The 24,568-nt window shown below is 46.7% G+C and overlaps 3 protein-coding genes across 8 annotated transcripts; all 3 read left to right on the top strand.

Moving 5' to 3' along the window:
* The first annotated feature begins 3,128 nt into the window (after nt 1-3,128).
* Nucleotides 3,129-5,605, top strand: HOXD11 (homeobox D11). The gene is made up of 2 exons (XM_068196807.1): nt 3,129-3,786; nt 4,358-5,605. The coding sequence occupies exons 1-2, from the start codon at nt 3,180-3,182 to the stop codon at nt 4,591-4,593; spliced, it is 843 nt and encodes a 280-aa protein (XP_068052908.1). The 5' UTR covers nt 3,129-3,179; the 3' UTR covers nt 4,594-5,605.
* A 6,706-nt stretch (nt 5,606-12,311) lies between these two features.
* HOXD10 (homeobox D10) lies at nt 12,312-15,451 on the top strand. The gene is made up of 2 exons (XM_068195942.1): nt 12,312-13,164; nt 14,549-15,451. Exons 1-2 carry the CDS (start codon nt 12,423-12,425, stop codon nt 14,824-14,826), a joined length of 1,020 nt encoding a protein of 339 aa, XP_068052043.1. The 5' UTR covers nt 12,312-12,422; the 3' UTR covers nt 14,827-15,451.
* Nucleotides 15,452-17,179: 1,728 nt separating this feature from the next.
* On the top strand, nt 17,180-21,080 carry HOXD9 (homeobox D9). Of its 6 annotated transcripts, none has more exons than XM_068195944.1 (4): nt 17,184-17,593; nt 18,333-18,465; nt 18,789-19,627; nt 20,210-21,080. In XM_068195944.1, the coding sequence occupies exons 3-4, from the start codon at nt 18,961-18,963 to the stop codon at nt 20,449-20,451; spliced, it is 909 nt and encodes a 302-aa protein (XP_068052045.1). In that variant the 5' UTR covers nt 17,184-17,593; nt 18,333-18,465; nt 18,789-18,960; the 3' UTR covers nt 20,452-21,080. The 6 variants fall into 6 exon arrangements, with proteins under 6 accessions (XP_068052046.1, XP_068052045.1, XP_068052047.1 ...); XM_068195946.1 differs by lacking the exon at nt 17,184-17,593 and having other exon boundaries at nt 17,895-18,465; nt 18,789-18,826; nt 19,010-19,627; XM_068195945.1 differs by lacking the exon at nt 18,333-18,465 and having other exon boundaries at nt 17,180-17,593; nt 19,010-19,627.
* The last annotated feature ends 3,488 nt before the right edge of the window (nt 21,081-24,568 follow it).

Consider the following 24,568-nt stretch of genomic DNA (forward strand, 5'->3'; position numbering starts at 1 on the left):
TAAACATCTTTGCATTTCCACCGCAGCCTAAACGTGATAAAGCCCTTCGAGGAGGCTCTCCATCCCTCCTCTTTTGATAAGGCTGCAAACGCAACTTGGTTTGTTGGGAATGGCTCTGGATGCCTTTGTGCTTCCTAAAAGAGCATAAATAATTAAAGTTTGGCAGAGAGGAAAAGCTTTCTTGCAGAACTGTAGTGGCAATAAATGAAATGACTCAGAATCTCTTCTCCAGTCGGTTTTTACGAGAGCTGCCAGACAGTGTCTGTTCACGTTCTCCAGATACTAGGGGCGCCATAACAAAGTTAAGGTCAAGTTAGTGTCTTATCTTGGGTGGCACAAAAATACCGCATCTTCTCCAGCCGGACCGGGTGTATTTTTAAGCCCAAACGTTACGCAAGTCGCCTTAATTTCCACGGAGAGCATTTGGAAATGTCTCTTGGACCTGAATACTTGGTGATTCCAGGCAACGATTGCAGATGGTTCAAGACACCTAACGGTAAAGTATTCACCTGATTGTGTACATGATGTGCATTTATGTTTCGATGCTATTTAATATGTGTAAGGGAAAAAGGAAAAAAAAAAGGAGGGGGGGACGACTGTTATTGTGATGTTCAGAGCTGGGCTGGTACCGACCCCAGGGTGAAAACGCTCTGGCAAGGGGGGACCCCCAGCTCTGCCTTGTTCCAGCGGGGTCTCTGCTGTGGTATTGGTCTCACATTTCCCAAATCAGATCGTTTCTTAAAGGACTGTTTCCTAAAAGAGGTTTCGTACTGACAAATCGTCGCCATGTCTTTGAACTTGAATTAGTTGAAACGGGCTGGCTCCTGCGCCAAAATTCAATTGATGCTAGGCTTGTTACATCGAAAAGGTGAAAGATTCTGGCTAAGGCGCAATTAGTTGCTTGAACAGTAAAGAAAATGAAGCTCCATAGATTTCCAAAACCATCTCTCGTGACGAGATAGGCGATCAGAAACCTTGTGGGGGGGCACAATCCGAACGGAGCCCTGCCCTGCTTTGCTGCAAGGTCCAGGGTAATTAGTGACACAGGAGCCATTTTAACTGCGCAGACATCATTTTTGGGAGGTTGTTTTTTTCTGTTGCAGCAGAACGGAGAGGGCTCGGAAGCCTGTTAAGGGAGGGAGTGGTGGTTCTGTGCTTTGATTTCTAGTGATAACTTGCAACTTGCAAGAGTCTATCTGCTGGGAGCAATGTGTGGCGTTTGAGGTGTTTTGGGAGTGAGGCACCCAAGCAAAAAAAAAAAAAAAAAAAAACAACTACGACCAAAAAAAAAACCACCAAAAAACCCACCCAACTGTACAAAGAAAAGAGAAAAGGAAAGGAAGAGGCGGCGGTGTGGGGGGGTGTTAAGAATGAGCTCCATAATATCTGCCTGGCTTTGGTCTTTTTATTTTTAGAAAGGGCTAGCTGGACCGCGGCATGGAAGCCCCGTGGGTAGCCCTCGACTGCTCTGGGGAGCCAGGGGATGCAGGAGGGGCAGTGCCGGTGGCGGTGGCGGTGGCAGCGGCGGGGCGGGGGGCAGGGTGCGGGGCGCAGCCCGGGCTGCGGGGCTCCCGCCCCCGCAGCCTCTCCGCATGGCGTAGCCGAGGGCGAGCAGGAGGTTCCTGTAGCAGCGGAGCCGAGTCCTCAGCGGGCACGGCCGCCTCGAGGAGCCGGGGAGCCCACGGGCCTTCTCCCCGCTTGCCCGGAGCTCTGTGGGGCCGGTTCCCCACCTGCCGGGCTCTCCGCTTGCTGTGGGACCTGGAGGTGCCTTTGTGGAGGTGATACGGGGCCTGTCGAGCCGGATACTTGCCGGAGCCTCCGCCCGGGAATTGCTGGGGGGTCCGGAGGCGGCCGTGCTCGGCCTGGGGAGCTCGCCCAGATACCGGGTTTATTTGGAGAGCGACATGTGATGGAGCTAACCTGGCTATGCGGTACAGTGGCGGAAAAAATCCATTCCCATGGAGAGCTGGCAAATGTTTCTGGAATGAGGAATTGGTCGAGTATAAGGCTATTGCTGGTGTATTTGTTATTCTCCTCTCTTTTCAACCTTTGCGGCCCTGTTTGTGCTTGTCTGTATAATATCATATTTTAAGGAAAAAAGGAAAATTGGCAAAAAATTGAGCCCTCGAAGGCAGGGCGGGAGCGGGACTAGCGGCTGCTGTGCGTGTCGCCAGCTCCCAAGTCTTGCTTTTCCCTTCCAATAAAAATGAACATTTTGGTGGGAGTTGGAGGCAGGAGAACAGAGGTCACTTTGTCTGCTGCTCTGCTTCCCAAGGAAATCGTGCTTGGTGGACTTATTTTCCTGCCATAGCCCTCTGCCTTATAGAGAGCCCGAAAGTATCTCCCTTTCGTAAATCCGGCTGCTGAGAGATGTTCTGTTTGCGTATTTCTCATTTCAGTTTGGCGCCCTGACACAAGTGCGCAGTGTTTGGGCTTATAAGCGAGGGAAAGCGAGGTGATCGAAACTCAGGCTTTGAATTTCGTGACCGGTTTTGATGCCAACTGTGGATTGCAGGAGCCGGGCGGGCAGATCCGGTCGTACATTCGAATGTGTGAATGGGACTTGGCTTTCCTGAGTGAACCCGCTCATCAGCTGCTGGAGCGGCGGCCGGAGAGTATCGCTCCCTCTAAGGAGGAAGCGATCACGTTTCCGAGCCGGGGGTGCCCGTCCGTGAGCCCCCAACCCTCGCTCCGGGGGCTGCCTCCCCCGAGGGTGGCAGTGCTCCCCCCTCGCTGCCCGGGGAGGCCGGACGGAGATGCGGGCGGGGGGCTGCGCGCCGTGGGGCTCCGCGCCGGGCTCCGGCTGTGGGCAGGCGCCTGCCCGGGCGGCGCGGCCCCAGGTGATCCGCACCACCTACGTGTATCTCACATCGCCTGGTGAAAGGATGAGACTTGAAACCGGCTATATTTGTACAAACGGCGCGCTCGCCTCCCCGTGCTGGGAGGGCTCTTTGGAGAGATCTTAGGAGCCTTTCCGAGGGGCTGATATAGATATAAGGACATTTCTACATCGCGTCACGTGACATAATTACCACTAGAATCAATCAAGATGAATTGCACGTCAGCACACGGTGGGGATTTTTTCTTAGTTGATCCTGTCCAAACCCTCTTGTGCAATAGATGGATCTTGTTCAATGCATTGAAGCCTCCTGGTTGCTTGCAATCGCAAAAAGGAAGACATGACTGAGTTTGACGATTGCAGTCACGGCACATCCAATATGTATCTGCCAGGGTGCGCCTATTACGTCTCACCCTCAGATTTCTCTACGAAACCCTCTTTTTTGTCTCAATCGTCGTCCTGTCAAATGACTTTTCCTTATTCTTCTAATTTACCTCATGTTCAACCTGTGCGCGAAGTAGCATTCAGGGAATACGGATTAGAGCGCAGCAAATGGCAGTACAGGGGCAGTTATGCTCCTTATTACTCAGCTGAAGAGGTGATGCACAGAGACTTTCTGCAGCCTGCGAACAGGAGGACGGAAATGTTGTTCAAAACGGACCCTGTCTGCGGCCACCACGGACCGTCTCCCGCCGCCTCCAACTTCTACAGCTCGGTGGGGAGGAACGGCATCCTGCCGCAAGGCTTCGACCAGTTTTACGAGACAGCCCCCGGACCCCCGTACCAGCAGCACTCCGAGAGCGAGGGGGACGCGGAGAAGGGCGACTTGAAAGCCCAGAACAGCACTTGCAGTAAAACACCTTCCAGCCAGGAGAAGAAAGTGACACCAGCAAACAGCGCCGATTCCCCTTCTGGTGAGGCTGTTGCAGAGAAGAGCAACAGTTCAGGTAGGTATCAGTAGTAAATTGGGGGCAAGAGTACAAGGCCAACACTTTGTCAAGCCGCATTTTATGTGCAATTTTATAAGCATCCAAAGGATTTTATATATCCTATAAGATTTCCTTTACCGTTGTAAAGCGTGTTTACGATAGGAAACCAATTTAGGTGGGCTTAAGGTATTCTTGGAAGAGGATATTAATTGTTATTAAATTGTTGATTCATCGGGGGCAGACGGAGAGATTTCACAGGTAGTGCTCAGAGCTGCCTTCGGTTTAGAGCTTAAGATCTTCGTTTGTTTGGGGCGGGGGGTGTGTGAGAGGAGTTTGAGAAACTTGGAATTTTTCCAGCCCATTTAAATATCTCTCTGTGTTGCTCGAAGAGCTCTCTTTTAAGGAGAAGTTGGGAAATATTAGCTTTTCTTGCTAAGTCACCCGGAGATTATAAGCGACAGGAATATTTTTTGAAGTGCTAGAGGGCTGCTTTGCAGGCAATGGGATATTATCAAAGTCTCTGATCAAACCCTAGCTGAGCATGTTCGTAGCAGCAGCGTGAATCAGTTTCTTCTCTCTTGAATTTCAGCAATTCCCCAGCGATCAAGGAAAAAGAGATGCCCCTATACCAAATATCAGATAAGAGAACTGGAACGGGAATTTTTCTTCAACGTGTACATTAACAAAGAGAAGAGACTGCAGCTGTCCAGAATGCTCAACCTCACTGACCGGCAAGTTAAAATCTGGTTCCAGAATCGAAGGATGAAAGAAAAGAAACTGAACAGAGATCGACTCCAATATTTCACAGGGAATCCATTGTTTTGAAAAACAAAAAACAAAAAAAAAAAAAAAAAAAAAGAAAAAAAAGAAAAAAAAGAGAAACAACCAAAAAAAGGAAAAAGGGAAAAAAAAAAAAAGAAAAAATATATATAAAAAGCAAGAGAACAGGAAGAAAGAAGAAAAACAAAGAATACACCGGTCTCTCTGACCTACCATCTGAATGCAAAAGTTAATTTGTTTACTTGACACATCCACCCTGCGGAACTCAAAGTTTCATTTTCATGTGCAACTCCCCACACTGAATGGCCACTGGAGATTTCGGGGCTTGGCGGAGCAGATTCCTGATAAGGGGAAACTAGGGTAAATCCAACTGTCCACTCTCGAGTGCTTTTCGCCAAAGGTGCTTTTTTTTCCTCTCCCACAGTGCCAGCAATGGACCTGCAGTGTGTCTGGTAGTTGTTGCTTACAATTCATTGAGTTCGGGGGGGGAGGCTCTGTTGTTGCTTTTGAGCTAGGATAACACTTTCCTCCCTTTAAGTGAATGCGGTTTATTTAAGAGATGGTAAATGTACGCTCGCTATATATAAAATATATATATATATGTTTCAATTGTCACCCAAAAGCATGGGCCACTGTCTTTTTCATGTGAATAAATGGTTTCTAGTAAAGTTAAGGTTATAACTTCCGTGGACTGTATGGATTTCCATCTCCGAAGGATCCTAGCGTTTTCCGGGCTAGAGCCAAGTTCAGTTAAATAATAATGTGAGGAAGCCTACCCGGGTTATTTAAAAAGCATTTTAATTAAGTTATAGTTCAGATGCCTAACTCTTCTTTGTAGGTTTGTGTACCTTCCGCGTTCGCTGTGAGACAGAGCCAACATGGCTGTCTGCAGACCATCACTTGTGATGGTGCTACCATTACTATAAACAACGAAAAAGACTTTTCGTTTAACTGGTCAGGCTCCAAATAAGCCCAGAATCCCCAACGTCAATGACTGTTTACTTGTTAGCGAAGAGCAAGGCAGAAAGACTGAAGGCTCCAAGCGAGTCAGACAAGAGGGAGCTATAAACAATTGGCACTAGCTGGGAAAAAAAAAAAAAAAAAGAAAAGAAAAAAAAAAAAAGAAAAAATAGAAAAAACCACCCCAAACCAAAACCACAAAACCGTCCCCAGCACTTTTGGGAGCAGAGGGGTGGTTCTCTTAAATCTGCTTGCCGAGCAGGGCGAGCGGAGCGCGGCGCTGGCGGGAGCTGAGCTGAGCGCGCTGCGGCCGCGGCGGGCCCCGCCGGGGGCCGGCACCCGGAGGAGATCCGCTCCGCTCCTCGCCGCTTTATCTTGCGTGACCTGGCTGGGCTGTTTACAAAACCTTGAACTGTCTAGACAACACCATAAAACCCGAGGTTCTAAACAGCTTAATTGGGTTATATTATACACCTTCTGGTGGGCGAAAAAGAGATTTCCGCAATGTGCAATAAAGGCGACGAGTGAGAAAAGAATTTGGCTTTTTTGAATAGGACGAGGTGGCTCTCGCTACTCTCGCAGGCAGGGAAGGCAAAAGTGCCAACTAAGTCAGGAAAAAACCGGAGAATTCAAAAAATAGAGAAATAGAAGAGGAGGGAGGCATGACTAAAAAAAAAAAAATTAAAACACTTTAGCAAGAAAAACATAAGTGTATGCCTTTGAACTTCCAAAATGTCAAGGTCATCACCTTTAACCTTTCTGAATAATTAGGCGCCTTAAGGTTCCTCTGTTATTTTCAACCACCACCCACTCTCTCTCTGTCTCCCTCTCTCCCTCCCTCCCTCGCTCTCTCTCTCACACACGCACAGCCACACACACACTTTTTACCGCATAGCTGGCCATATTAGCAAATGCATCATAACGCAAAGAAAATCCTGGCTGGGTCGAGGTGAGCTCTCGGCGTCGTGCAGTGAGCGTGCCCTGCTCCAGTCCCTGCCAACTGGAGCACAGGGGGCTCCTCACTTTCCCATCTTTCTCTTCTCACCCTGGGAATTCGACCCAATTTTTTTTTTCTTTTTTTTCCTTTTATTTTTTTTTTTTTTTTAGCTCATAAGATAAAGAGGGGTTTGCTTAGAAAAAAAATAGTAGGAAATGTCTCGTAATTTGTGGACAAAGACGATATTTCTATGCGGTTTCCCCACAAAGCCCATTAATTAGAAATGCGCGAGGTCGCGGGGAATTCCTCAGGGCGTTTTGCCTGACCTTATAGCCAAATTCTCGCGTATCTCCCGATCCTTAATCCACAGGGCGAGAACGAGTCGTTTGGTTTTCTGTTCCCTGCAGTGCCTTGACAGTCTATCTCAGAGTATTAATACGCCTTCAAAATGCCAAGATACCGCAAAAGCAGGCCGCAGAAACCGAAACACCCGTGCACTAATCTTGCATAAATGCTCAATGATAGCGGTGTTAAGTTTCTATGAAAAAGGAAAGGAAGAAGCCCATGACTGAGAACGAATTGAGCAGAGGAGAAAGGACCTGGAGAGGAGAAAACTCCCGGTGTCTGGCGGGCAGCGGCCACAGGAGGGCGCGCCCAGGCGCTGCAATGCCGCAGCCTCTGGTGCTCCAGTCTCTTTTCCCCCTAATAATAATTCCACTGCTAATAAAATATCTAATATATAAGTAACGATAAGATTTCAGGGCCTTCCAAATGAGAAAATAAAGCATCAAAAAGATTTATTAAACAAATAACCCATAACCGTGACATGCTGGAGAAATATGCCACTTTAAAAGAATTTTTTTTGGTCGTAATCTTTTATAATGCATCCGAGCTTTAAAAAAAATCCCATAATTTTAAGAAAGGAAAAAAATCAAACCCCAAAGATAATCAGAATTCGTTCACTAGAACGAAAATCTATCTACTCCTTAAAGGACAGCCTTAACGCGGGTGGAACAAAAGTAATATAAAAACCACGCATTTCCACAGTTTATCTTTGATTCTTATTCGAGGATTTTCTTAAATAAACCCCTAGGTACAGAAAACCTAATGTTAAAAACGTATTTTATTTAAAGGCAAGATTAACATTAGTTTCTGAGAGTGCCTCTTTTTTAAAATAAAGACAGAGAGACTAAAGAGAAAAGATATTTTTAATATCCTAACATCACCTTTCCAAGGCATTGCTGAATGAAGTCCCTCTCTTTAAAAGTGCTTTGGAGATCTATTAAAATGAAAGTAGAGCTTACAGAATTAAAGTCATTCTTATTAATTTCTTGGACATTCTCCAGCAACCGAGCATGTTCTGTCTTTCTGATATGTTTTTGTTTTGTTTTATCATTTTTTTCCTTCCAGTGTGCACTTCTGGTCAGAACCTGAGGAAAGAAAGGGTTTTGCTGCTTTCTGCTTATTTGCAGAATTCATTGAAATCTATTTCATGTTGGCTCAGCCATACTCTGCATTTTTTAAAGCCCAGTCTCTCGTGAACGCATTTGTTGGCATTTTGTCTGTTGGATTGCTGGTGTGTGGTTTATTTTTCTCTTATTTTTTCTTTCTTTATTTTTTTTTTCCTTTTTAGAAGTTCATTGTTAACACTTTCCTAGATATAGCCTTTCCGGCTGTTATAAAATGGCATGGTACAATCCAAAATCCTTGGGATCCCTGACGCCAGAGGTAGCCCTTGCAGGCAGAGCCGTATCCCGGAGGAAAATGCCCTGATCTCTTGGTGGACATACACTTTCCTAGGGGGAAACGTTTAACGAAGTTTTGGTGTTTGTTTTTCTTGGCATGAGAGGGCTCCTTGCGAGAGCCCACCCCAACCCCGAGCCCATCAGGCTTCATCCGAGGTGCTTTAACCCCTCGCAAATACAGTGAGGCCGAACCCAGGGAATGTGAACGGGTGATGGGAACCAGGGTGCGCTGTTAATTTTGGAATATTTTATTCATACACGAGAATATGGAAATGCCGCTTTCTTCCCTTTTTTTTTTTTTTCTTTTTTGAACAATTGTGCAAATGTGATGATTCTGCTAGATTGTAACCTCTTCTTTTTTTCCCTTTTACCTTTTCCTCAGTTAAATTCCTCTAGATAGAAAAGATTGTGAGCTATTTCCAAATGTCTTTGGGCTTGTCCTTTACAAAGAACGAAAAGGGCATTTGCTTATTTTCCGATTAAAATATAAAAATGGCAGGAATCCGCCGAAAGATAATTGTGCGGCGCAGATACCGAGGCTGAAGGCTGCACTGGCCACCAATATACACGCTAAAATCTCATCACACGCAGGCACTTTTGTGTCTACAAAAATATGGAAATACAATAGGAGAAGGGCTGGGGTTTAGAGCGAAGCTGAGCATACGGTCAGTGCTAGGGTGCGATCTTTATGCTCAGAAATAACACCTTTGAAGAAAAGATCAGAGTGCTATTTTGTTTATTTTATAGGCTTTCATATTTAGGAAAAAACATAATGTCATCAGTATGTCGTGTCTGTCCCTTTACCTCGGTCAAAAAAATCTAGAGAATCTGAGCCCAGATGCCGACTCTTCCTATGAAAATACGGCACATAGAAATCTGGGCAACGTGACAGTTGCTTTATTAAAAGAAGAAAGATCACAATATCGTACCTAAATTTTTTTCTTAAATAAAACTATTCTTCAATGTCCCTGCAATTTAACAGCGTGGCATAAAAGGTACAATCAGCGCGTTTAAAGACACCCTAAATAAAATTATGAATTCAAGTAAATCAAAGGAAACTTACTACAAGCTTCCTGGGTTCCAGCTTATTTTAAAAATAAGACATTTCTCGCAATACCTTTGTTACTGAAGGCATCTGCAAAATATCTGTCTTCTTTCGTACCCCTCTCCCATCCCCCTCACATAATGGGACACAAACACAGCAAATTGCAACTATGAGAATGCTCGGCACAGCCGAGACAAAAACATAATCATATCACCAATAATAAGGTTCAGGGAGATAAGGCAGTGAAAATTAAGCCCTGCTGCCACGTCTGGTAACCTCCAGTTTTTAGCCCTGACATTTGCTAGAGGAGAAAACTGTAATGTCCACCTATGCTTTATTACAAACAGTAATTTACATCTACATGGACCCATTGGTTAGGGCATTTTTTCATCCTCGTTCGTAAAAATATGGGGCTCTGAGAGCAAAACCTTTATATTAATGTAGATTGTATATCTCATTTATTGCACAATATTGATTTATTTATTAATGTTAATTACTTTATTCCATTTTAATATGATTTAAAACAATAGTGACATTAAATGCCCAGAGCCTAAGTCCCCAGTTCCCCAGTGGCTCTCGCATGTTTATTCAACTTCTATTTACATCAAACTTAAACTTTCTACTGTTCATTTTCACTAAAAAATTGCTGCCCGTTTTTAAATCCCTCATGATTTACCGTGAGCGAAGGGTCTTATGGAGCCGTGTGCCAGTCCCGAACGCAATATTTAAATTACTGTAATCATAATAGTCATCTGAGTTTCCGTGTAGTGACATGCATGAAATTAATATTTTCAATTACAAAATATCAAAGAGCCCTCATGTCTAATCAGGAACCCAGGATTCAGTTCCTCCAGCAGCAGCAGCAGCAGCAACAGCAGCAAGCAACAGCAGCAGCAGCAGCAGCAGCGAGGCCGGCGTGGAAAGCAGCTCAGCATTTGCTTATTGTTTTAACTTTACTGTTGGGCGAAACCCGCCGCAAACCTCTGGGCTGATACTTTCAGCTGGGATATTTCTGGGACCCCTTTTCTTACAGTGTAAATAAAGATTATGAAAGAACCATTTGATGGGCATAAAATTCCTGATTAGATTTAATAGTCAAGTCTTAAACTGCGTCAAGAAAAATAGTATTTTGTTTCTTTAAACTCTGTGGGTTGTCCAGGCTGTTGTTGAAGAGGAGGAAATTGCTAGAAGGCGAGGGGGGGGGGACGCGGCTCTCGGAGGGAGCGTCGTGGGCTCCGCCGCGGCTGTTTCCCCGGCGCAGGCGAGTCTTAGCCATGGCTCTGATCATGATCTTACGTGGCCACCGCGCCGCAGCGCCCGCCGCTCGCCTCAGCCCGCGGCGCCGGCCGAGCGTGCCCGGGGAGGGCAGGGGCTGCGCCAGGCGCAGGGGATGCTGCGACAGAGCCTGCGAGCAGCGAATATTACGAAGGTAATATTTAAACTCTCCGGCAACCCAGGAGCTGGAGACTGCAGCTATAAAAGACACTGGCTCTTAACCTGACAATGATGTTGTATTTGAACAGCTGCGATAAGGTTTTAAAAGGTCTGTCTCATTGCCACCGCGAAATTTTAAATAGCGTTATTGTTTCCAGCAGTCTAAAGTGTACGGCAAAGTACAAAAACATCCAAATGCCAGGAAACAGAGGAAAATTCAAACCCACGCTGGTGGAAAACGCACGTTTGTAAGTGTGCAAAAGACGCATTTAAATTTTTAAAAATCTTTTCACGTGCTGCCTGCTCTTGGGGATCTGAAAGAGTGTTTTGATGGTAGAAAGGCCCAAAATAAACAGGCGACTGAGTCCCCAAAAAAAAAATATCAACAAGTTCACTTTGTGTGGATGAGGGTGCTTGAAAACATTAGTCCCAGACAAGAAATACTCCAGATTGGGACAAAAAAAAAAAAAAAAAAAAAAAAAAAAAAAAAAAAAAGAGAGAGAGAGAGAGAAAGGAAAGTAAAACGATAAAGAGTAAAAAGAGTAATAAACAGTTTCTACCGCCACTATTTAAAATGTAGTAGCTGTGGGTGCAAATACGGCTAAGGAGTGGGAGGAAAACAATAAAACACGTTTAAAATGTTGGGACGGAAAACTCTGATCTGCCATATAGACACTTACTGTTGCCTTCTGTTGGTTGCTTTCTTTGCTGTTTGTTTGCTTTATGATACAGATGCATTCATCATTCTTATTAAAAAAAGACCGAAAAAGTTGTTTAAAGGAGTTAAAGGAGTTGTAGTGAGGATATGAGTTTCTGTATGTTTTTTGATGAGCAACACTACAGAAGGAGAAATTACCTTTCTGATGTTTTCAGTTTGCAGGGCAAGAGAAAAACCCACTTTTTTTTCTTTTTTTTTCTTTTTTTTTTTTTTTTCTTTTTAAATTTTTTTTCCCAGGCGGTCGGGAGAGAGCATTGTAAAACAATTTTAGGAATGTGGCTTCCCTATAAAATTCGAGTTATGAGAAAAGTCCACCTTTTAATATTTGACGATTTGTGTTAAAACAAAAATTGACCTTCTCGGTTAGCAGCTAGGAAAAAAATCAATAGTATAATTTTCAATAATTCATAACGCGAACGCCATTATGCTAAATCTTAACTATTAATCTTATCCTTTACAAAGTCTCGATTGATTTGTTAATAAAATATCTTCCCGTGCGCGGCAACAGAGGGTATAACTCTTGAAAAAGCTTCAGAAGCAAGAAAATTACCGAGTAGCCCGAGAATGTAGATGAGGGTTTTATTGATCGCCCCTGATTCTCCTTAATACGCATTAATAAATCCCGCAACCTTTTGTCCCCGCACTTGTCAGCGGCGGGGCTTTTACAGGAGCCGCGGCGGGCAGGCGCGGTTTTGCGCCCGCCGCGCCGCGCCGCGCCGCGCCGGGGGCTCCGCGGGCGCGGAGGTTGCGCGGCGCGGGGGGGCGCGGGCCGGGCCGGTGCCGCAGCGCGGGCGGCGGGCGCGGTGCGGTGCCGGCGCGGCGGCGCAGGGGGCGCTGTTGACCGCGGCGGGGCGCGGCGGGGCGGCGCGGCGGGGCGCGTCAGCGGCGGGGCGGCGGCGCGCGGGGCGGCGGGCGCTGCCATTGGCCCGCCTGTCATGTGGTCGCGCGGAGGCATCCGCAATTACACGGGAATGTTTTCCTAGAGATGTCAGCCTACAAAGGACACAATCTCTCTTCCTCAAATTCCGCCCCAAAATGTCCTTTCCCAACAGCTCTCCTGCCGCTAATACTTTTTTAGTAGATTCTCTCATCAGTGCGTGCAGGAGTGACAGTTTCTACTCCAACAGCGCCAGCATGTATATGCCACCTAGCACAGACATTGGGACGTATGGGATGCAAACCTGTGGACTCCTTCCGTCTCTGGCTAAGAGAGAAGTTAATCACCAAAATATGGGTATGAATGTACATCCTTATATACCTCAAGTAGACACTTGGACAGACCCGAACAGATCTTGTCGAATAGAGCAACCTGTTACACAGCAGGTCCCCACTTGTTCCTTCACTACAAATATTAAAGAAGAAAGCAATTGCTGCATGTATTCCGATAAGAGATCCAAACTCATTTCTGCAGACGTCCCTTCCTACCAGAGGCTGGTGTCTGAATCATGCCCCATTGAGAACCCCGAGGTTCCTGTCCCAGGATATTTTAGACTGAGCCAGACCTACGCCACTGGGAAAACCCAAGAGTACAATAATAGCCCTGAAACGAGTTCAACTGTAATGTTACAGTTAAACCCTCGCGGCAGCTCCAAACCGCAGATATCTGCTCAACTTCAGCTGGAAAAGAAAATGAATGAAAACCCGAACAACCAAGACAGCACCGCTAAAGTCTCTCAAGTGGAAAGTCCCGAGCCCAAGTCCACGTTGCAAGAGGAGCGGAGCTGTCTGCCCGAAGGCTCCGTGTCCAGCCCAGAAGTCCAGGAGAAGGAGAGTAAAGGTCTGTATTACCGAGTTTAAGCCGTGCCGTGGTGTAACTCCAACACGCCAGCACCATAAAGCACGCTCGAATATACTAACGAGCATCACAGCCATCACATTTAATGCTAAGGAGTATCGGGCTGCAGGTGCTGTCTCTGAAGATTTTGGCAGGCAAAAATGCTACACAAAACGGTCCAAAGATTTTCCGTAGAGATCTGCCTCTCCCGTGCACGCAGACAGCCTCTGTGATGCGGGGAATATAGCCGTGTGCTCCGTAATGCGCTGCAGCAGCCAAAAGCAGCCCCATACCTCTAAAAAAAGCGGGTCTGGAGGTTGTAAAATACGAGCAGCTCAACTTTTCTCTCGTAGTATTTCGCCTTTTTTTTTTTTTTTTCCACTGAGCCTTACTGCGGTTTGATTGCATTTAAAGTTAATTACGATCCTCTTAAAATAGGTGAGGAATAGGTGCTACCAGACTGGGTAAAGTTGGAAAGAAATGCACAATGAAAGCAGCAGCTCGCTATCTGCTTGGTCCAAGGGTGGAATATTTCAATGTGGTGCTTCAGATAACCTTGGGTTGGTCTCCAAAAGTGCACCAGTATTTTTAAATGCTTTTGAAACCTGAAAGTGGTGGCACACTGATTTTATTTTCCCTTTTAAAGTGCACTAACGCCTTTCTTTAGAACGGCGTGTATCGAAGAATCCCAAAACGAGAAATTTTCTGCTATCAAAATGTACTTTGCAACCTCTAGGTCAATTTTTACCCTCTGTGTGCATTGAGAATTTCTTTATCTGAATTATGTTTAGTAGTCCAGGTCTAGTTTCATGTGGGGGAGATTTCTTTCTGGTGGGAAAAAGAAAACTCAAAAGGAAAATGAAAAAAAAAAAATCCAAGACAGGGGGTCGTAATTTCTTGTATATCATTTTGTCTGGGAAATGTCTATATCTGTTTATAGGTGTGCTTGCGTGATTCAGCTGATGTGTGTGGGGATGCTGCTTCAAAATACAGTGCGAGACTATTTTGTAATTGGAATATTTCCGTGGCAATTGTCGTGGGAGCCCGAGTCGGCCATGGCGAGGCTAGACCCGTTAAGATGTGTCCATGGGGCGGATGGCAGGTTAAATATTGTTGAAATGTTAAACGCCGGCCGAAAACTTGAGAGACCCTTACTGGCAGGAGCAGGAGAGCGGGGTGGCCGCAGGGCAAGGTGCCGTGCTGGGGACAGGCGAGCCCAGCCTGGCAGCAGGTCCCCTCACTGAGCCCACACCTCAGCCGGGCGGTGTTTAATACCCACATCCACCATATCTGCCAGACACTGCAGAGGAGGGGTCATGGCCAAGGGTACACTCTAACAGTCTGAGGTATTTTTGATTTTTTTTTTCTTCTTCTTTGATTTTGATAGAGGAAATCAAGTCTGATACTCCAACAAGCAATTGGTTAACTGCAAAGAGTGGCAGAAAGAAGAGGTGTCCTTATACTAAACACCAAACACTGGAATTAGAGAAAGAGTTCTTATTCAATATGTATCTCACTCGAGAGCGCCGTCTAGAGATCAGTAAGAGCGTAAACCTCACTGACAGGCAGGTCAAGATTTGGTTTCAAAACCGCAGAATGAAGCTCAAGAAGATGAGCAGGGAGAACCGAATCCGGGAACTGACCGCTAATCTGACCTTCTCTTAAACCCTAACCCCGGGGGGGGGCACCAGTGAGGAATGGGCACAGCACCACCACTTGATAAAGGCAGGAGAGACTCTGGCAAAACCCGGCATTTTCCAGTTTTGTTTTGTTTTGTTTTGTTTTCTGATAGAATGTGACTCTTCGTCCTTCTTTTAGCGCTGCAAGTGAATATGTATTACTATGATGAGTATATATAAAACCTAGCACGTGTAATTTATTTTTGTTCTCATCGTAATGCAGGGTAACTATTATTGAATATTATCATTTGGTCTTAACTTATTGAAACTGTCGAACATCCAAGCAATGTGACTTTTTCATGTTTTTACTAACAAAATGGTATTTATGTGGGGCTGTTACACGGGCCATAACATTTTGAGTACATTCAATACTTTCAGAAAAAGAGTGGGGGGAAACTGTGGGGGCGGGGGGAAAGAGAAGCACATTATAATGTAACTATCCTCTCAAATGAACTTAGAGATTGTCCTTCGTAAAATGGAATATTTCCTTCTTCTCAATTGTAGACATTTCCTTGTGGTGCATATGTGGAATAGTAGTCGTTCAGCAGCAAATTGTCCTTCTTGTGCATGTTCTGTTTGCATGTATAATGCAATAAACTCTGTAAACTACTGCGGTCCCTTTGGTTTTCTACAAATGTTTGAAGCACGGATACAGGTTGGTCTCCTGATCTTTCTCTATCAGCAGCTTTTTGGACTGGTGTACCGTTTTTACCATATTCTGGTCTTTGTGTGTGCCTTTCTTTCTTTTCCTCCATTTTCCCCCTTCCTTCCTTTTTTTTTTTTTTTTTTTTTTTTTTTTTTTTTTTTTTTTTTTTTTTTCCTGCGGGGTGGGGTGGAGACTGGGCCGGGAATTGATGTATACCCAATTAATTTATAAATGTGTCTGTAAACAACTGATTAATTGATAAAATGTTGTGTGATGTTCGCAGTCTGACAAACTGAATGAAAAAAAAAAAACAAACCCAAACAAACAAACAAAAAACCAAACCAAACAAAAAAAAGAAAAAAAAAGAAAAAGAAAAAAAAAAAAAGAGAACGGATAAAAAAAAGTTGTAAAATATTATGACCTAACTGGACATCCTCATCCAATCAACTTGTACAACTCGTAAATGGTAAGTGATAACAATATCTTTCTACTACAAGCTGTCAGGAATATGTGTGTCATTTTATTTGATGTTCATACGTTGATTTAAAAAATATCACTCCCTGCGTGGTTGCAATGTGCAGACTTTGATTTCGAGTCTTTGCTCGCTAAAAAAAAAAAAAGGAAAAACCAACAGAAAACCTCCATATTAAATGCAAAGCTGGGCATAAGTAAATATTAAGGAGCTAGGTTTTCGGTCGGCTCAACAGCTTTCAGAAGACCGTGAATGGAAAAAATATTCCCTCAAAACATTCCCAGCATCTGGCGAGGTTGGCTTTTTTTTGAGCAGAAACCCTCCCAGGCGTGCTTACAAAAGTACACCAGCCTCTTCAGACCCACTTTTGTCACCCTGCACCGTTTCTGTTTGCTCAGAGATCGTTTTATTTCGCGCAATTCCATTTTAGTAGCACACATCCAGCTAATGACGTTCACGACTCTTAACCCTTTCTGTACATAGCTGAAAAATACTATTAGCAGGGCTCTGCGCTGGAAGCTGAGGAAGGATGCGTGTGCTGAGAGCGGGTGAATGCCCCTGTGAGCACATTTACTAAGTAGAACTGCAAATAGCTTGCAAATGAACATGACTTCAAATTGAAGTGCAAATACTTGGGCATACTTTCACCTTCAAACGGGTACTGGAAAAGTAGCGTGGCTACTGTTGGCGCTGGGAAACCAGCTTGCTCACAATCAACGCCCATTTCTCCCCTAAGCTCTTTCTAAATCAAGAAATTAAACTCAAGGTAGTGCCAATATTGTGCGACTTGGTGACAGATACTGCTCATAATGCTGTTGGTGGCATTCTGTATGCTCTTTCGTCGCTGATATTTAATTTAAGCCAGTACTTCCTCATGTGCACATTTACTCATAGGGAAGAGGCAATATATTCCTCAAACCAAGGCATTATAATTTTGAAGCTGAGAAAGCCGCAAGCACCTAGGTACTTTGTTCTTGTTCCCGTTTCGAAAACAAACAGCAAAACGACGCTCAAACACACCCCCCCCAATAACCCCAAACCAACAAAACAACCCCTTAAATATTGCATACATTCGTACGGCCTTTTCTTTTCCTTTAAAGGTACTCGCTACACCACCAAAGAAGTTTCGGCAGTAGGAAGTAGATAACTGGCTATATACTAAGAGTTTAACGTATGTAAAAAGGAGGCTCACAAAAAGGAGGCTCACTCTAATCTGCCTGCTTTACCAATTTATATCTGTTTGAAGCGATGGGCAATTCTTCGCCATACCACAAACCCTGCTTCTAGAAAACAATGTAATAGAAATTATAAAATCGCAGAAGAAAATGCTGAAGTCAAATGACAAAAAAAAAAAAAAAAAAAAAAAAAAAAAAAGGAAAAGGAAAAAAATTAATAATAAAGAAAAGGAAAAAATGGAAGAAAACAACCTAGGAGAGCAATAAATCATTAAATAAACAGGAATTTCAGTCCCTTCCTCATAACGGCCCGCGAGTAGGAAGTGTTTTCCCAGCACTGCTGTCCGTGCCCCCGGCGAGCTGTGCTGCGGGCTCGCCACTAACTCTCTGCGTTTCCTCCAGATCCCGACACAGACACCGTCCCTGGCCCGGGGAAGCAGGCGTGGGCAGAAGACCATGGGTAATCCACTTTTCCGTACTAACGGGGCATCGTTTCGCTCGGGCAAGAAAAACCAGGCCGGGAGGGAAGGGTGGGGAGGGAAGGCATGGAAAAGAAAGCGAAGCGGGCAAACAAAATCTCACGTAGGCATTGAACGTGGCTCCCCCTGAACTAGGGGCGGAGGAGACAGCTCTGCCGGCGAGCTGGGGTCAGCGACAGCCCCGCGCCTCCGCGGGCCGGAGCCTGTCTGCCTGCGCGGCCCCTGCCCGCGGCCGCGCTGGCAGCTGCGGGGCCGGGCGGCCTCCTCCGGGTTCTCTTTGCCCGCGTCCCTCCCGGGCCGCGCTGGACACCTTAAAGGGGGGCTGTGTTAAGGCTGTGTAGCCCCAAAGTTCCGCAGATAGAGGAGCATGTGTTCAGCCACACGTCAGTTGTGCTCGGAGATACAGGCTTTGCTGTTTCCATCCGTCCATTTTATTAGGGACACATTAATCTATAATCAAATACACCTCATAAAATTTTTATTGAAAGGCATAAAATCATTACAGAGGTCTTCCACCTGTTTTAAAACAACACAATGGGCATCTCGTTTTAAAAGTGTATCCTTTCCATGGAAACTTTCTTTCCGAGGGTGGGGGGAGCGGATAATAATACCCGCACATGCTCTGAAATATGGAAGTACCGCAATGTGCTTTTACTGTAACATTTTCCTGTTTTATGAGAAGTCGTTACAGTCCCAGCTTGCGATGGTTTGTTTTTACAGGCAAGAATCCCCCTTTCCCAGCGGGTTCCCTCAGCAGCTTGGAGTGTGATTAGCAAGCCAAGGCTGTTGGATTTATTTAAACACCCTGCCTCTCATTGATTAAGAAATGAATGGCAGAAATCGCTCAACGAAGGTGAAGAAATAGTCCGCACCCGCCGCGGCCGTGGGCAGCCAGAGCGGCCACGCCCGCCGCGCCCCGGGCAGGCAGGGCAGACCGGCGGGCATCGTAGGTGGGCAGGGCGGCGGGCAAGTAGGGCAGGCAGGCAGGCAAGCGGGGAGGGCAGCGCAGGACGGGCAGCGCAGGCGGGCAGCGCAGGCGGGCAGCGCAGGCGGGCAGCTGGGCACGCAGGGCGGGCAGGGCAGGCGGGCGGGTGGCCCCGGCGCGGTGCGGGGGCGCAGGCGGTGCTGCGCGCTGTGCGGGGCCGTTGTTGATGATTTTTTTTTTTTTAATCACAGCAGCCCCAGTTTAGCGGATTGATTTACTCGCAGTATTGGTAAATATGATCACGTGGGCTCCACAACCAATGGTTGAGGGTTGCAGTCTGCAAAATACTACGATTGTTCTCCGGGAGGGTATCATATACAGTTAACAGTGTAACCTTTTATATGACTAAGAGGGGAGCCTAAAATGTCGTCTAGTGGCACCATAAGTAACTATTATGTCGATTCTCTCATAGGCCATGAAAGCGAAGAAGTTTATGGGAGTAGATTCGTCCAGGGAGGTCACAGTGCGACCTCCAGGCCATCAGGTGTTGCAGAGAGTTCAGATTTTTCCTCTTGTAGCTTTGCACCAAAATCCACCGTGTTTTCCACCTCTTGGTCCACTGTTCACCATCAGCCGTCTGCGGCAATGACCGGGATCTACCACCCCTACATGCACCAGCCCCACTTAGGGGCAGCCGACGCTGGCCGCTACGTGCGCTCCTGGATTGAGCCCTTCCCGGGCTTCCCGGGCGGCGGCGGCGGCGGCGGCAGCGGCAGCGGAGGCAGCAGCAGCGGCGGCTCCGCGTCCAGCTCCGGCTCCTCCAACGGGCGCCACTATGGGATAAAACCGGAGACGGGAGCAGCCACCTCCTCGTCTTCCTCCTCCTCTTCCTCCTCCTCCAAAAGGACTGAATGCTCCTCGTCTCGGGAGTCCCAGGGGATCGGTGTGCCCGAGTACACGTGCAGCTCCTTCCTCCAGGAGTCCCGGGAGAAAGCGCCTGCCGGCAGCTCCAAGGACCCCGCCGCCTGCAGCCACAACCCCAGCCCGAGCAGCGATCTGAAAGAGGAGAAGCAGCAGCAACTTGACCCAAGTAAGTAAAAAAACCCCAAAAAACCTCCCCCCCCCCAAAAAAAAAACAACAAAAAAAGAAAAAAAGAAAAAAGGAAGGAAGAAATAAACAAAAGAAAAAGAAAATACAAAAGACAATCAAAACAAAATGGGGAGTGGGGGAGATAGAGAGGAATAGCGGCAGAGAGAGAGGGAGAAAATGAAAGAAAGAGAGGAGGAGAGAAGGAAGGAAGGAAAGTAAGAAAGGAAGCAAGGAAGGAAGGAAGAAAGAAAGCGAGAGAGAGAGAAAGAAAGAAAGAAAGAAATTGCCCCTTTGATTTATTGCCGAAACCTGTAAGGCTCGAATGTGCAAAACTGATAGTTTTACTAACCTATAAAAACGTCTAGACGCCTACCCCAGCGCAAGCAGCAACAAGCACCCATAAAAGACTCCACATAACCACCTACCATCAAGACATCATTTGTACAGTAAACAGACTGGGGCATTAAGGCTTTTATGATAATTCCTCCAAAGTTGTGAAAACAGTCCATCCTTCGTTAAATTAATTTAACGACCTTTCTCTCCCCCCCGCTCCCCGTTCCCTATATACCTCCCTTCTTCCAGATAACCCTGCAGCAAACTGGATCCACGCTCGTTCAACGAGGAAAAAGCGTTGTCCCTACACAAAGTATCAAACTCTGGAACTGGAAAAGGAATTTCTGTTTAACATGTACCTCACCCGAGACCGCCGTTACGAAGTAGCTAGGATTTTAAACCTCACAGAGAGACAGGTCAAAATCTGGTTTCAGAACAGAAGAATGAAAATGAAAAAGATGAACAAGGAGAAAGGCAATAAAGGAGACTAACACTGGGGTGGAAACGTAGTTGGGGACTATTGATTTAGTTTTGAGTTTGGATTTTTATCGGGGGAGTCTGTTTTTTTTTTTTTTTTTTTTTTTTTTGGTTTGGTTTTATTTTTTGGGGGGGTTATGGCTGCTTGGTTTTGTAAGGTCGTTCGGGGCTTTTTTGGGGTTTGGTTGCGGTTTGGTTTGTCCTTTTTCTTCTTCTTCTTTTTTTTTTTTTTTTTTTTTTTTTTTTGTTGATTTGGGTTTATTCTTCCTCTGCACCCTTAACCCCCCATACGTTCCTCCTCCTCCTGCGCCTCCACCCCAGGGATTTTAAATCAATCGCTCTTTTTTTTTTTTTTTTTTTTTTTTGGTAGAAGTGAAACGTGGTCTGTGTCAGGTATTTCCGGAAATTTTGTCTTGCTCGACAACGTGTTTTTCAGTCTCTTGATACTCCCCTCCTCCTTCCCAGACCATTTAGATGACAATATTGTGAGTGCACGTTAGCTTTGGGAACTCTATCTGATGTTAAATGTTTGACATGTTTCTTAAAAGTGATGTAGACTAGATAGTTATTTTGCCAAAATAAAGGTAAGGAAATTAATTATAATTACGGTAATAAAATACATATTAAATTACAGTCGCTTAAATCAATGGGGGTTGCTGTGCTGTCCACGACCTACTAAGAGGAAATCTTTCCCCAAACTTCTGCTTTCTAGGTCTGAATCCTTCGCAATAGATGCCACAGAGAGGCCACGAGCTACTTCCCCCCCTTTAGTGCACTGTTAGGAGGTTGTTTCGTCCTTGGAGCCGCTCGCCGTAGGCCTAACGCCTCCCGGTGCCCCGGCTAGCTGCCGCCCTGCCCGCGGTGACTGTTGTATTAATTACCCATCCGTGTCTCGGACTACGGACCTGTTGTAGTTGTTGTCAGTTATTACACAATAAAGTCTGCCGTGACCGAACGACAGCGCTGCGGTGAAAGGAGAAATCTGTGCGCCCCTCGCGATGCGCGCTGCGCCGCCGGCCCCGCCGCGCAGCCCCCGCGCAGCCCCCGCGCAGCCCCCGCGCAGCCCCCGCGCAGCTCCCGCGGGCCGAGCGCGGCCGCGCCGGGCCGGCGGGAAAGGCCGGCCGAGCTGCCGGCCAGCAGCACCCCCGGCACCTTCCCCCGCCTCCCTGAGCCACATTTGCTGCCAGAGGTCAGCGCGGAGAGGCCGGGGAGGTGCGCCCGCCGCCGTGCCGTGCCCGGGCCTCAGGTACCAGCGCTCCTACAAACATCAGCGATCCCTCGGGATCGGCTAGGAAATGCTTCCACACCAGACCTCGGGAGCCAAGGAAACATAATGATGCCTATTCTGTGAATCATGGGTTTTATTCCTGTTTTGTTTTTTTTCCTACTGGGTCGTTTCTAACCTCTGCCTCCTTTAACTGGGAGGCTGGAAGCTCTGGAGGGGACGCGGCTGCTGCCAAACGTTCGGCTTTGTTGGCGAGAGCTCATTTAGCATCGCTCCTCATGCCTTCTGCATTTATAAACACACATGACTTTATCAAGATAATTGAGATGAAGTTCATTGTAAAAAATGCTTTGTTTAAAGAGCAACCATTAAAATGAAGGACCCGTAAATATTTACGAGCAGTTCGGTTAATTCAAGATTAAGGGGAGAGCTGAGGGACCTGGTGTTTAATGTTTTTTACCTCTGTGAATAAAAAAAAAAAAAAAAAAAAAAAAAAAAAAAAAAAAAAAGAAAAAGAAAAAAGAAAGCAAAGGCATGCACCGCCAGGAAAAGGTGTTGCATTGCTTCCCATCCATTGTCGAGAAGATACCTATAATTCTTTTAAAACAGGAAGAACCGTGGTATAATAAAACCATTGAGATGGCTAGACGTCTGGACCTAATGAGTTTACGATATGCTATGGCACTTTTCTTTGAAAGCACCTTATTTTGATGTTTGTGTTTGTTAGGGGGGAAAAAAGGCAAAAAAAATGCAGACAAACTAGGTCTTAAAACCTTGGTCTATAAATTTCAGTATGTCAGCATTGGGCCGAGGCAACAGACTCAAAAAGGACCTGAAGGTCACGAAACAGAGATTTTACGAAGTCCACTTATTTGTTGAAATGTATTTTATTGGATATTCTACTGCAATGAATCCTATGATGCCAGCCTCAATATTTTCGCAAATACTCATGGCGGGGGTGGCGGGGGGGTGGGGGTGTGTGATCTGTAACAACACATAAACAATATCCCTGTACACAAAACTGCATTGTGTTGATTCCAGCAGAGGCTGTGTTAAGAAATTTTCACCAAGCCCACACCATCTTTTTAATATTTTATAACAGGCCGATTGACACATTTAATCTTGTATATTTTTCCCTTTCGTTTACCTGTTTGTAATATTGCGTGCATTTATTTCAAAATGGCAGAAAGAAAACCAAACATCTCGATCGATGAAATGCAGTTCATCTATGGAAATTACTTTTAGTGTCAAACAGAATAATTTAATTCCTACCCATTGGTTTTGTTAATATATGTTTCCACATATGCACAGTCTCGTGCACACGCATTATACCGAATAATTCACAGGCATGTGTGATGAAGGAGGGGGTGAACAAAGATTCATCTTTACTTTTGTTTGCATAAATCAATCCATAAATACATAAAAGCACGGGCAAACAAAATAACATCTTCAATACAAAAACGTATAACTCTGAAACTACCACACATGGAGATTTCATGGTGTAATATGTGGGGAAACATGATCGAAAACGCGATAGCAGTCGTCTTCAAAGCTCAGGCATCTTTCCTGGCTGCCATGTGTAAACGAGGCGCATTCTTTGTATGCAGTTAATTATATCTCTGGCAAAAAAAATAAAAGAGGGTCACCGAAATGTGCTAAGAAAATGGCACTGTAAACCTAAGGGGGGGTGAGGGGGGGGGCAGAAAAAAAAAAAAAAAGGAAAAAAGAAAGAAAAAGGAAGAAACCCAACCCAAAAGCAAAAAGCAAAGCCAGAGTGGGTCGACACCGGCCCCGCCGGTGTCCCGCAGTTGGAGTTTCTGGCCGCCAGCGGCCGGCGGCGGGGCCGGAGGGCCGCGGGCAGCGCGGGCAGCGCGGCGCGGGGGCGCTGCCTGCCGCTGCCGCGGCTCACCGCCAGAGGGCGCCCGCGCTCCACCCTTGCGCGGCCGCCGCGCCCCGCTCTGCGCGCCCGCGGCCGGGGGCACCGCGGTTCCGCCGCGGGCACCGCAGCCCCGCGCCGGGACGGCGCTGGCCCGTGGAATTACCGCCCGCCGGGATGCACAGGAGGAGGGGCGGGGGTGTCTGGCGCGGATGCGGGAAGCAGCCACTGCCCCTCTGTGCCCCTCCGCAGGGTGAGGCAGTGTCTCTACGCTGCCGCTCACCCCCCTGCCAGGCCCGGCCTCCTGCCTTCCTGCTGGTCTCTGGCGAAGGGCTTTTGCTGCTGTCTGTCCGTGCGTGTGTGCCCGGGCCTTTCCCGCCTTTCCCGCCTCCCCCGCCTTTCCTTGGGTTGCACGGGGGTCCCTAAGCCTCCGCGAGTTCCTAAAGGCGTGCGCCCCGGGCCGCGGGGCCCCCGCCCGGGCGAGGGTGTCATTGCGGACACAGGGCCCGTCGGGGTGCACACATGCGGGGCAGCCGGGCTGGTCAGCGAGACAAAGCGAGTTAATCGGCATGGAGGCGTGGGGGTGGTGGAAGAACGGGGTGTGATGGGGAAGGAGCCTGAGATGCCTTTTATGTAACCACAAGGATTTTTTTTTTTTTTTGTCAATTCGCATCAGACGCTCACACGTGGCTCTGGCTGGGCCTGTATTATATTTCACCTACATTTTTTGTCTCTCTCCAAAATAGGGCGGACTCGAGCTCCTGAATGTGTCTCTCCAAAAATTTGATTCCCACTGCAGGACAAAGCGGGAAAGAGAGGACTGGAGACGACGCTTCTTGGGGCACGGGGGCCAGCGGGGGTGGCCGGCCCGAGCGGGGGCAGCGCCGAGCCTGCTGGGCAGAGCTTTTCTTCCTTCCTTCCTCCCGGAGAACAGGGCTCGCATATTTCGGACCGAGTCCCCGAGCGGTGCTAACCGTTCACCCACACATTTTTATTTTTTTTCTCCCCCTCCCTCTCTTTGCCTCGGTAA

Source organism: Anomalospiza imberbis, chromosome 7 (genome assembly GCF_031753505.1).
Source record: "Anomalospiza imberbis isolate Cuckoo-Finch-1a 21T00152 chromosome 7, ASM3175350v1, whole genome shotgun sequence".
Lineage (NCBI taxonomy): Eukaryota > Metazoa > Chordata > Aves > Passeriformes > Viduidae > Anomalospiza > Anomalospiza imberbis.